Genomic DNA, 13577 nt, shown 5'->3' with positions numbered 1-13577 from the left:
CTGTGAATCCGATTTAAGACAATGCTAAGCATGTATGACTTAGATCAACTGTTATAATTGATTTCTTGAGCTAAATCAATTTCTCGTTGTATAACTATACATTATACGCTTAACAAATGTTGAAATAAATCTTAGATCGCTACATTGCATGCTTACACACGTAAAACTTTGAAAAATCTATTTAACAAATAAGAGAAATTAAAAACTTCTACATATATGAAACAGCTAAAGAGTAGAATCTCACATAGAAATATCTATAGTATATCATATAATGCCAATTGACTCTGGTGGCACGTATGTACATGCGGGGTTGTCGTTGCGACTGTCTCGAGTGTCGGGAAATTATGTTTCATGTCAGCCAGATGCGCCGAGAATCGCGGTTTGAGCATTCAGAGCGAGTGTAATATTGCAAATAATATTAATGTGCGCGTAATATTATGCACGCGCAAAAAATTGTTCTCTCATCGATTTAAACTAAACTCGATAGATAAGAAAACTTGTTTTTTTTAACGCGTCGCCAAAAGAGCCATTCCACATAAAGTCACTCATAAAACATGAAATTATATTCGACATATGAATTATACACATTCATTACACAACGTGAATACGTGGATTACACCGTACAAACTCTTTCGCGGGATATTACCGCGCAGTAGAATTAAATCCATTCGCTCAATTCCCGAGCGGCAGATGCTGCGTAATACGAGAATGAGAAAATCATTCATGGGTGTTCTACATTCGGCGATCGTTTTCACGTTGGCCTCGCCATTAATGGCTCGAAATATCCCGAGATATCTAAACGAGATCCCGTATTGCATTCTTCGAATGCTACGAGAAATTTTTCGAGAATTATTGTTGACCTCATCACCTTGATACGTCCTAATGCGTTTTCAATCGATCTTTTGAATCTCCTTACAATCCTTCGCAACAGAAGAAAAAATATCTACCTCACAGTGTAAATGTATCAAAAGATTTACACGTGAGAAATCCTAAATTTTAAATGGATGCTTCTCTTATATGTTTGCAACAATTTGATTTCGAACTACTGACTTGATTGATTGAATTAAACAATCTCCGTTATTTTAAGAACACATAGAAAATACATATCACTTGATTGTTCGAAAACGCATTAAACTGTATATTGATACCATTATAAAAAAACTTTACACGGAAAGAATAATTTTGCTGAAGTACCCAAAAATTTAGCTATATACAGATTTAAAAATAATTTTGTTGGACTATCAAAATAATTATGTAAAACGTTCAAACTGTAGAATGTCTTTTATAGCATTGTTTATCATGCTTAAAATTCCTACAATTATTTCGATAATCCAACAAAATTATTTTCAGATTTGTACCTACATCTTTAGATATTTCAGCGAAATGATTTTTTCGTATACATTTCTAAAATTATAAGAAGTTAAAGAGATTATTAAAATTAATCAGTACATTTATTCGCAATAATTTATGTTTATACTTCTAAATTCTTCAATTGACTAATAAACTAGTGTTTCCATAATGCAGTTTTATAAAGGAATGATACGGATTAAATTGATAACATTTGCAAAGCAGAAAATAATTTGAAATTAATTCCCAGATAATTTGGTATTATCTGATAATTTGGTCGTCAAATTAGAACATCCATAAATTTGCTAAATAAAAAATTTATTAAGATTATTCAAAATGAATACGAAATAAATCCTCATTATCAGGCAACTAGTACGAGAATAGTAGGCGGCATTTGGTGGTTCTTCACGCTAATCATCATCTCCTCTTATACTGCAAATCTGGCTGCTTTTCTAACGGTGGAGAGGATGATAACGCCGATCGAGAATGTCGCTGATCTCGCGGAACAAACCGAGATATCTTATGGCACTTTAGAGGGCGGAAGTACGAAGACGTTCTTCAGAGTAAGTGCAGAAAATTACAGAAAAAGAATTGCTTTTACATTTTCTGTGCAACTTAATAGTATATTTTAAAATGTCAATATATATGATTATTACAATGTATTTAAGTATTAACAATTTTCTTTTATGTATTTTCAATATCATAATATTACAATTTTCGTACTCCTTGTTTATAGTATAATTTTTAAAAAATCATTTATATAAAAATTTTCAAAATATAATATTGGTGTTAGAATAATAAGTTATAATAGATAACGTGATCTCTGATCTTTTAATTAATATTTAATAAAATATTAAAGATACACGTAAAAATACATATAATGAATTATTTAATTCATTATATGAATTCGCTCTCTGAAATAAAAAGAATGTATATATATATATATATATCAAATAAATCTGCTGATGTCGTACTAATGGTTGATCAATTTGTGATATGCATTTAGAAATATCGTATATCATACTGTAAAATTTTAACAGAAAACATCGTTAAACAAAAATATCGTTTTTTGTAAACTCCATTCTCTCTGAGTGAAACGTTTTTCCTTCAGAAAAATGAGCAAATTAGTTGGCTAGTAATGAACAAAAAATTCCTGAATTTAATTTTAATATTGACAATGTTGAAGCTGAACCATTTGCTCAATAAAAACATTTGATATTAATTCACAGATAAAAGCAGATTCTTTCAATTTTAACATTAACTTTTTCGTTTTTCACGATTTCAGGAATTCATGTTCAACTTCAATTTTCGATTAAAATTAACTGTGGAGTACAAAACACAAACTGAACACAAAGCATCACACAATTAAATTTGCATATAGAAAGAAAGAATGATTTTATTAAAGTATCTAAAAATTTAACCAGATACACGAAAATAATTTTGTAAAATTGTCAAACTATGCAGAACGTCCAAGCTGCTAGAATGTTAAAACTTTTTGCAGTATTGCTTAGTATGCTGGAGCTATATAATTATTTTCATAATCCAATAAACTCTGTATCATAGTTAAATTTTTAGATACTTCTGAAAAATCGTTCTCATTGTGCATTAAATAATTTAATCACAGGATTCAAAAATTGGGATCTATCAAAAGATGTGGAGATTTATGGAATCGAAGAGTCCATCTGTGTTCGTTCAAACCTACGAAGAAGGAGTGAAGAGAGTTCTGGAAGGCGACTACGCATTTTTAATGGAGTCGACTATGCTCGATTACGCAGTTCAACGCGATTGTAATCTAACACAAATAGGGGGATTGTTAGATAGCAAAGGATATGGAATTGCTACTCCAAAAGGTAAATATGAATAAAGATAGCAATAAATAAAAGTCATATTTGAAAAGAGTAATTGCCAACGTATTTAATATTGAAAGGTAAGAAGTTTCTGAAATGGATGGTATCCAATTAAATTTCTGCTAAAGAAAAATTGGCTTTCTTAGCCGGCACAGAACGAATAGTTCAAAAGTACGCAGTTTTTGTTCATGAAATATGTAGCTTGTAGCAGTCAAATAATTTTACCAAAAAGATTATATATTTCCTTGAAACGGGAAAAAATTTGAAGATGTTCTATGAGATTAAACCGCATATTTAACATACGTATATTATTTAATAATATATTCGACATATATCTAACGTGCAAAACGTGCAATGGCAAAGTTACGTTCGAGATTATGCTGTAGAAGCAGAAATTGCGAAGCCCTTGGCCAGCCTAACGAAGGCTTTTTATATGCAGGTTCGCCCTGGAGGGATAAAATATCTCTAGTTATACTGGAACTGCAGGAAAAAGGTGTAATACAGATCCTCTATGATAAATGGTGGAAGAATACGGGTGACGTATGCAACAGAGATGACAAGAATAAAGAGAGCAAAGCTAATGCCCTTGGAGTTGAAAATATTGGTATGTTTATATAGCCAATCATATTTTTTATCAATCGAAATTATATACTGTAAAAAATAAAATGTTAATTTTAACTTAAAGATGTTTAGTGACTTTCTGAGATATGCAAAAATATTAATTTTAAAATTTTTGCATGCTTAGAAAGTCCACTAAACGTCTTTAAGTTAAAATTAACATTTTATTTTTTACAATGTAGACAGAAACAATAGAAAAGATTGAACCAGCTAAGGAGAATAAGAAAATTCTTTTATTCTTAAATCATATCTAAAATGAATGTTTACATCAGACTATATAAATAATATCAAGATAGCCATTTTCATTAACGGATTACATAACACAGTATATCAAAGGCTTCCGCATTAATTTTCATGAAATTGAATGACGAAAATGATTGCTTTCACGATGTTTGAATAACTGCTTAATCAATTAAGTTATCATGTTTACCGATACGCATGCATGAGTATATTCAATAATATATTAGCAAAACGAATTTGTGAAGCTGTATTTCATTCATAACGTACATTAACTATACGTACATTAATTATAGCACAACAAATTTGGATTATGGAACCTATCAGTTATATTTGCATGTTAACGTATAAATCTTCGTCACAGCTGCGGCATTAGTGACATTTCGTATTATATGCATATTCGTATACAAAAGGGATGTATTTGTAATGGTCATAACTTCCGCGTGTTCTTCCTATGTGTCTATTTAAGTTTCAGTCACTTTTACTATTCTATTTGCTTTTACATTTAAAAAAGTTGTAAACATGTCGTTGTACAGCAGTATAAATCACTAATGTATTAAAAAAAACTAAATCCAAAAATAAAAAACTAACAACTAGCTTTAGAGATTTATAAAGAAAACTTATAAAGAAAATGATAAGAAATAAATTATAAACATAAGTCGCATTACGCATTAAAAGATTTTAAATAAAATATTATAAAAAGTCAATTATCTATTCATTTTCGAACAATTTGTGGATTTAATATTTTTTTTGTACGTGCATACATAAAGTCTTTAAAGCTAAACTTATTAGATGTTAAAATAAATAAATATCGATAGACAGAAATATCGCGCATAAATATTATAGTTGTCTTCAGTGTCAAAAAGTTAATTTTTTACTATAAAGGACAATGAGATTTGGTTGAATCCACGAAGTGGACAAAGTGAATATTTAAGAAAAGAGAAGGTTTTCAAGCGCGACGGAATCTTGCGGAATCTTGCATAAAGTTCGCGGATGAATTTTTCTTCGAACTCTTCGGAAACCGCTTCCGAATTTTTATGGAAGTCACAACAAGTTTTCTTCTTTCTCCCCCCTCCCCCCTACTTTGATTCAGCTCTTTTCTTTTTTTCTTTCGCTCGCAGAAACTCTCGGGCTATCTACCTACTTTGCCTCCCTTTCCTCGTCATCGTTTCTTTACCGCCTTGTAACTTGGATAAGTACCCATTTTACCGACGGTGTAAATGTACTCGACAAGACAGATAAAAAGAACGAGCTGTCTCAAGTGAGATGCAAAAATCTCGCGAAATTATAGTTGAATTGCTATTTTTCTGTTCTTTTCAATGTCTCTTGATTATTTGCCATAAGAAAAGCGGTCGTTGTCGACTGACCTTTATCGTGCTATTTTTATAAGAATAAGTAGTACCATCTCGAGGAAAAAAGCTTTCAGTAGTCTTAAAGTAATTGAGACAGAAATGTAAAATTAAATGGGCTTTTTCACTTTGTCGGAAGCTTTAAAAAATGTAGAGAATCTTTTCATGGAACTAGTCTCTGAATTCTTGTGAATTATTTAAAATGAATATTTAATTTGATTATAATAAACGTTTTAAAGCATTTTTGATAAAAAATTTAATGATAAAATTTATCATCAAAATTAAAATTGATAATATAGTTAAAATTAAATAACAGAGTTTATTAATAATTATAATTTCTTGTAAATAATGTTAGATAAGTAATTTAACAAAAATTATCTATTATATTAGGTGTTGGAATTAATTCGTAGCGTTTTACAAGTGATGGGAAGTACTTTCATTAATGTATTTTTTAATGCTCATGTGAAATAAATAACATTCTTTCATTAAAAACGCTACGAATTAATTCCAACACCTAATATATTAATTATTAATAAAGGATTTTAATTATGTTTTAATAATCGTTAATTTTAATCATAGTGTCTGTGATATATAAAAATAAAAAAGGAAGAAAAAGAGATTGAATATAAAATAGAACATCAAATATAGAACATCAAATAAGTTTCATTAACGTTAGTTGTTTCAACTTCAATTTATATTTTCTCAAATTAAAATAAAAAAGAACAAAAAAGAAGCAGGAAAACAAGCTAAGGATTCCCTGTGATCTAAATAAAAATAAACGTATAAAGTATAAATAAAAATAAACTGAAATAAAATACAATCAAAGTTAACCAATCATTTACTATATAAAAAATATATTCCGTCATACAATATCGTTGCTGCATTTAAGATTATGTATATTGTATTCACTGACCAATGAAGCAAAAGATAAACGTATTCTAATAGTATTAAGACGATAATATCGGAAATTCGCTTGAATCCACTTAGCGCGACCTTGCATTCTCTTTACTCATTTGCCTTAGAATATCGCTAACTCTGCGGAGTTTTCGAATTAGCGTGAGAATCTCTCGGAGAACGGTGAGCTCTGAATAATTCTCGGTTCGTGCCTAAGTGTTTTGGCAAAAGTCCGTCCCGTCTCACGGAAAACTTAGGCATATATCCTGTAGCTCGGTGAACAGAACTTCCCGCCGCGAAACTTGGATCAGCCTGTAGGCGCACAATGTCGCACGACCTCTTTCCGGACCTAGCTCTTGATATCGTTTTGCGAAATAGGCGTGAAACACCGGTGATATCCAGGCTCCCGCGCGAGAAACTTTCGTCTTTCCGGTGAAACGTCCGGACTGTCATCATAAATCACGTCGGTGTAGTTATGCAAATCTACTTTGCATCCCCCCCGAGATCCCGGCTCGGTTGTCTTGCCGTCAACGATAAGTGGACACTTTTTAGCCTGTTCAAAAGCGTTCTCCATCCTCCATACTTTGTTCCCCATTCTTTCGTCTTGAAATATATAGCTAAAAGTTTCATGGTAAAAAATGTTTGCCAGAGCAGCATAAGCAAATGTATTCCACAAATTTTTCTCTATTTTATTGTTGTCAGGTTTAATAATTATTTTATATAAATTAAAATAATTGGTTGTTTTTTACGTATAATTAAAAATAATTTAATTATAATTATTTGAAAATAATTAACATCTCATAAATTTAATTACATAAAAGGATGATCTTTAGTAAAAATTATAGTATGTATTATAGAGAATAACTGCAGACGGTGATCAATTACTAATAACTCAACTCGAGAAATTGAGAAGTTCCCAGAAGGTAAATTTGCTGACTGCATGGAAACCGATTCGATGTATGGATTCCGTATACCGTATTTTCGACCAATAAAGTGGAAACTCATCTTTGATTACGTACGAAGAAATATTGGCGAAAAAGTGTTTACCAAAGCAGTTTGCTCAAATTTTATTTTTGCTAATCTCAAATTTTAAATCCCGTTATATTCACTCATTAAATTTACTCATTAAATTTTTATTAGCTCCTAAATAAAATACGGAATAAATATGGAACAATTTTTCTGAACTCTTTAAAAATTTGTTCAAATATTATTTTAGTCGATAATTATACGAAATATTGAATTCTACTTGAAGAAATAAGGCAAGTGGAATGTAGCAACTCATAAGCAACTAGCATATATTAGTTCATGACTCGTGTTCAAGAAAGTTCCGGTTTTGCGAATAATCTCACGAATCATTGTGGAAACAGCCATTAATTTCAAATGCAACGTTCTCTTGAACTTTCGCATACTTCCTATCCTTTCGTTTTTATCAGAGGTAAGCTAAACTTCGTACCAAGCGTAAATATCCTTCCAGAGTTCACTGTTTTCGCACGACTCTTGCATCGCAATAAATACAAGCACCTCGCCATTTATCAGTATATACGTTTCCATGCACGCCCTACTCACGGTCGTTACCCGCGAATACTCCATCGCGAAGTTTCCCCATGAAACAGACCAAAAAGTATAATGCGATCGATTTGAAAGTGCACGCTCCGCTTAGATATTGCGCGCACGATTTTCCGCGGCCGCCGCTGCGGAGCCTTTTTTCTTTCGCCGTATTTCTTTTCTCTTTTCTTTGCTCCTCGACCAAACCAGTGCTACAAAGGGTGGTAGAGGAGGGGAAAGGATGAAGAAGTCACGAAGAAAGTTCGAGAGATGGGGTACAAACACGCCCCATCGTACTTCGTGGCTGCCAACGGCGTCTCGTTTGCGGTAAAATTAGAGAAAAACGTGCGGCTCCGCCGACATTAAAATAATGAGCTTTCGGTTTTGTCATTTCAGGCGGTGTCTTCGTTGTACTGCTCTGCGGTTTGGCACTAGCGATCCTGGTGGCAATCCTCGAGTTCTGTTGGAACTCCAAAAAGAATGCCCAATCGGACAGGGTAAGTTAAAAGAGATGCCGATATAGAATTTTATGTGAACATGTTGCATGAGTTGTACTTTCTCATGGATGGACGAGGTTCGTTTGAATCTTACCATTAATTCAAAATTCTGTCATCTTTTTGACTTTCGTGATGATTTTCTCGACTTATTATTTTCTATACACTGAGAAAAAATATACTAAATTTTAACAAATATTCGTTTGAATAGTATTATGATAGTAATAGTACTAACTTAATATTTATTTACAATAAATAAATATTTACTAAATAAAAAAATTATAATTAAATCAAATTAATAATTATGGTACAAATAAATGTATGTTTATATTTAGCTACAAATAGGTATTAAAATTTAATACGTTTTTCTCAGTACCTTGCATTATTATTATTGCATTGCTTTACACTAAGCGATAAAAGGCAGAATGCATACAAAATATAATGAATAAAATTCTAGTTGAATGAAAAAAATACAATAGTGCAAGAAGAATAATCACACAAGGAATTTAATTCATATAGCTGCAAAGTTAATCCTGCCTGAATCTTTCTATTCCTTTCGTACATTTAAATCAAATATCTGCCTTCTCATTTACGGTGACCTTAACGTCAATTTGATTTATGTAAGTTAAATGCATATAGACTGAATGTTAATGCAATATATATCCGTGGCAAGCATTTATTCGAAAGAACGTCTTGATGAACAGACGGCTTCACGCGACGGAGAAGTCAGCCTTGCATGCATTCAGGTCTCGTATGATCGTTTCGTGTATTGTCTCTTGGTGTATGTTGTACCTGTCGTATCGGCATCTGCTGCATCGTCAACGATTACTTCTCGGATGGTAAACACGCACATGCATCTACTACGCATCGACCATCATTTAACCGCTCGACAGTCTCTCTGCGCCGAGATGGCCTCGGAATTGCGATTTGCCGTCCGCTGCGGCTCCAGGCAGAGGCCCGCTGCGAAATCGCGCAATTCCGCGGCCGCCGGGCTATGCGGCCGTTGCAGCCCGCGCTCTTCCAGGAGAAGGACGCGACTCTGCTCCTCCGAACACGAGGAGACGACCTACATACCGAGCATCGAGATTCCGCGATTAAATGGTGTAAGTCTTGTCCCACATGACGGGCACGCGATCAAGTTTTGCAATCGGCATCTCTTCGAGGATACTATAGTACAGTTTGCAAACTGTATGTTCGATATTTTCCTATCTTCAATTAAATTTCAAAATAATAACGACGACTTAAACAACTTGCATCGCGCGACACAATTAAGAATTCTGCTCAGACACTTGCAACGGACTTGAACAAATTATCATTGGCGTACATATTCAAAGAAAAAAGTGGCAAAACAATCAGCAGAGATAGAAACGTGGCAACAGATTACTCGAGAGCTTTCCGAGGAGAGCCGATTGTTGGTCGCGCGGAGCGATACTCATTCCACGGTAATTCAATTTCGTCGAACAGAGCCAATTACGTGGATTCTGGATTTTTCTCGTCTTTGTGTTAGAAACTATTCCTGAGAATCAATATGCATGTGATATTGGTCGAAGATTCGCGATTCGTATTACCGTGCTGAGAGTACAGTTTCCAAAAGCCCCTCTTTTTTCTAAACATTTCTCGTTTTTATATTATAGAAACTCGAATTCAGAGAAATAATGGATATTCGAGAAAGATTCCGCACATCATTTGACAAGGGAGTATTATAAAAGCCAGTTGTCTCCCACGCGGATTTCGCACGAATTTATTGTACACCCCACGTCTATTTGTAAAGTGTTGTGACAATGTATACGTTTTTTTCTTTTTTTTTACGATAGCTGTTAAGTATTGATTTTAGATTGGTTACTTCACGGCGCGAGTGCACATTATGAAGCGTATAATTCATTATAAAATATTTTTTCGTTTGCGCACGTTTTATGTTTCGCAGTTAATGAACTGCCTGCACACACACACACACACACACACACACACACACACACACACACACACACACACACATACACACACACAATGCAGGATTATGTCATACACGCTTACAATTGCAGTATTGTACGTTAGACATAATTGCATGCATAAACTTGCAACAATAACAGTGTGCGCTTTATTGCGCGTTATACCTTCGAGCGATATTTAATGAAATTTCTATAGAGAATGGTTTAGTCTCATGATGCAAATATTACATGATGAGTAAAATCAATATCGTATATTTATCTTTTTCGTTGAACGTATGAGCCGATCATGTTCTTGAAAACTTGAGAGGAACGTATGTAGGTTACACTTTTATAGAGAGCCATCTTTCAATGCAAACCTATCAGGAATATTTCATACAAAAACACATACAAGAGTATTCTATAAATATTAACCTTAAAAATATAAGTTCTAAAAAATGTTCAAAGAATAAAATACTTCATTATCTAAATGAACAAGTGATGTGCGAAAAAAGTTCATAATACGGAAGTAATTTTTTTAAACTTACTCTCTTAATTATTTTTTTTTCTTTATGTATACCAAATCCATTGAATAAAAAACTTTAAATTATAATATATATTTTGAAATAAAAAAATTATTTATTCTACGTATAAATTCAGAATTATCAATAAATCAAAAACGAATAAATTTAATAAATTATCGTATAATTTCTAAAATTAATAATAACATGATTTGAGTAAAAATTATTATTTTACATACAGAAAGATCTCTTTATCATTTGTAAAATATTTTCAAATTAGAAAAAAAATCATAAATTTGCTAGAAAATTTTAAAAGAATTACATGCATATTCTAAAGACTAAGCACTTAAATCACTTTGTATCATAGAGATGATACGAATTAACACTTTTCATTAGCATTCACAAATTTATGAATCACTGACGCTGTTGGAAAAAAATTTCCATGTGATAAAAGCGACGTGTTTTTCTCTCGTTCTCTCGTTTTACCTCTTTCCGTCATATCATGTCTCTTTCATCATACAGACTTTTTCAGCTGCTTTAAAATTAATTACAATCGCACTGTGATATAATTAAAAACTCATTTAAATTCCATCAAAGCTGAACGACCAGTTCAAAGTCAAATATAACTGTTACTTCAAATTCTAGTTCTCTTGAATGAAAATACGTGATGTATCTTTTGAAATGCCACCTGCCAAATACTGCTACGATAATGTAAAGTGATAGACTGCAGAATCGACCCTATAACCATTCAAACTCTTCAATCATTGTCAGCACTCGTTCTTTTCGAGATAAAGGAATGATTACTTTAAAACAAAAAAATGATGCACAATTTCCCATATACGATCGAAAATCCGTAAAGTATTTACGATTTAAAATGTATTGTATCCGCTTCGAATGTATTGTATCGTAACATATACTTCTATACTATCCAACAGCAATTAACTCAATGTTAATGTACCATTTGTCGATGCGTAATACACGCTATAAATAGGGACATCCGTATTGTTGAGAAAATGCAATTGTATTCCAGCAAATTCCGCGCAAATTCTGAATTCCAATAAACCACATTGACCGCATTATTCCGTCTACACTATTCGAGTACTCTCTGTTCATTATCTGTCACATTATCATTTCTCAAACCATGATTCTCGCGCTGATTTATACAATAAGTACAATAGATCATTCCCCATTCAAGTAAAATTTATATAATATATTTAACATATTTAACATCTACACATATATATTTTATACAAACGCAAAGAAAAAAAAATCAAATAAAATGTCAAATTAAAATGTATTTGATATTAACTATCTTGTTCGTATTATTATTAAAATTCTTCAGTGTTGAATTGTATTAATGCAGACTAGTCATTTTTAATTATTTACGTAAGATCGATCTGCCTAGAATCTAGACTATTCGCAGAAAAATTCGTTTTATTAACCGCAAGCTTCACCTTCATATAGCAGTCTTTTAACCAGCAATATGTCTGCGTGTATATTGTGAACGCCTCGCTCCATTCTGAAAACGTGATCCGAAAGCCATATCGGCACTACCATATCCCGGAATTCCCGTAAAAAAAGATCGTTTCGCGAAGCACGTGCTGGTCGTTTCAAACACAACTCTAAAAATATAGTTATCAACGTTGGCGCACGGAGGCCCAATGATAATCTTCCTGCCTATCTTTAAAAACTTTTAACAACTTCTTACACAACTTTTTAATAACTCTGTTCACTTGTCTCATCGCCAAACTCTGTTCTCTGTTAGTCAACCTGATATAGCTAACACTTGCGCTTATTTATCTCTCAGCAGGAGGGTGGTGCGTTGTCGATGACGGAGATGAAGAAATCATTGAGCTTCGATCAAGTGTCCCATGGCGGGAACACCTAGCACAGGCTTCGTCCTCATCTTCGTCCTCAACAGCAGCAACAACAGCAGCAGCAATCACAACAACAGCAACCGCCACCGTGCAAAGCTACCCCCACGCACACGCGTCACACGCACTGCCACTCACATTCACATCTTCACAGCCATCACTCGCACAAACACCAAGCACCTCCGCCGAGACAGAGACGGGGCTCTTCGGGCATCATCTTGGGTCAAGGTACAACCATCTATCTGCCACGAGATTGTCCCGTCCTATTATGTTCACTAAGTCAAGTGATGTATTGATCATTATTGTTATATACGTTCGCATATCACGGAAAAGATATCACGCTTTTGCTTAAGTATCTAAAAATTTACCTAGATACAGATCCGAAAATAATTTTGTTGGATCATTAAAATAATTATGCAAGACGCTCAAGTAAATTGTTAAAATGTCAAAACTTTTTGCAGTAATGTTTAAAATTTCTACATTTTGATGGTCCAACAAAATCATTTTCAAATCTATATCTAGATAAATTTTTAGATACTTCAATAAAATTCTTCTTTCCGTATAATTAATTTGCAATATCTTTATAGTTACAAAGCAGCGAAATCGAAAGAATATTAACAATTTATCCAAAAATATTAAATATGGAAAAAAATAATGTCTTTGTTACAAAATGAAATTATTATTGTAAAACTTTTATGTTTTTTTGCGTTATGTTTTAAATATCTTTCTTCATTTTTATTATTATTATTAGCAATAATAAATTTATATATGTATATAGGTATTATAAATGTATCCTAAAAGGTATAAAATAATTGTATATATATTAATATAATAATATATTAATCCACATATTGACTCTAGAATCTATATTTTAAAGTCTATTTTTTAATCTATCTTTATTCAATGAATTATAAACTATTGTACTG

The 13577-nt window shown here is 32.5% G+C and overlaps 1 protein-coding gene and 1 long non-coding RNA gene across 11 annotated transcripts in view; one reads left to right on the top strand and one right to left on the bottom strand.

The window, feature by feature from the left end:
• Positions 1–13577, bottom strand: part of LOC105150454 (uncharacterized) — a 234622-nt gene that overhangs the window by 185126 nt on the left and 35919 nt on the right. The window lies entirely within an intron of this gene.
• The window catches only part of LOC105150452 (glutamate receptor ionotropic, kainate 2), a 159204-nt gene that overhangs the window by 145482 nt on the left and 145 nt on the right, over positions 1–13577 (top strand). The window contains exons 13-18 of one of the 3 annotated variants that reach the window (XM_087413339.1): positions 1713–1910; positions 2972–3197; positions 3634–3798; positions 8234–8334; positions 9225–9432; positions 12585–12879. In XM_087413339.1, the coding sequence (XP_087269465.1) occupies positions 1713–1910; positions 2972–3197; positions 3634–3798; positions 8234–8334; positions 9225–9432; positions 12585–12879 (1193 nt within the window). Of the gene's footprint in view, positions 1–1712; positions 1911–2971; positions 3198–3633; positions 3799–8233; positions 8335–9224; positions 9433–12584 lie in introns of all 3 variants that reach the window. The other 2 variants (XM_087413341.1, XM_087413340.1) reach the window with 2 other exon arrangements.

Source organism: Acromyrmex echinatior, chromosome 14 (assembly GCF_024713525.1).
Source record: "Acromyrmex echinatior isolate Ae372 chromosome 14, ASM2471352v2, whole genome shotgun sequence".
NCBI lineage: Eukaryota > Metazoa > Arthropoda > Insecta > Hymenoptera > Formicidae > Acromyrmex > Acromyrmex echinatior.
The sequence above is the reverse complement of the archived record's forward strand: the minus strand, read 5'-3'. Positions and strand labels throughout refer to the sequence as shown.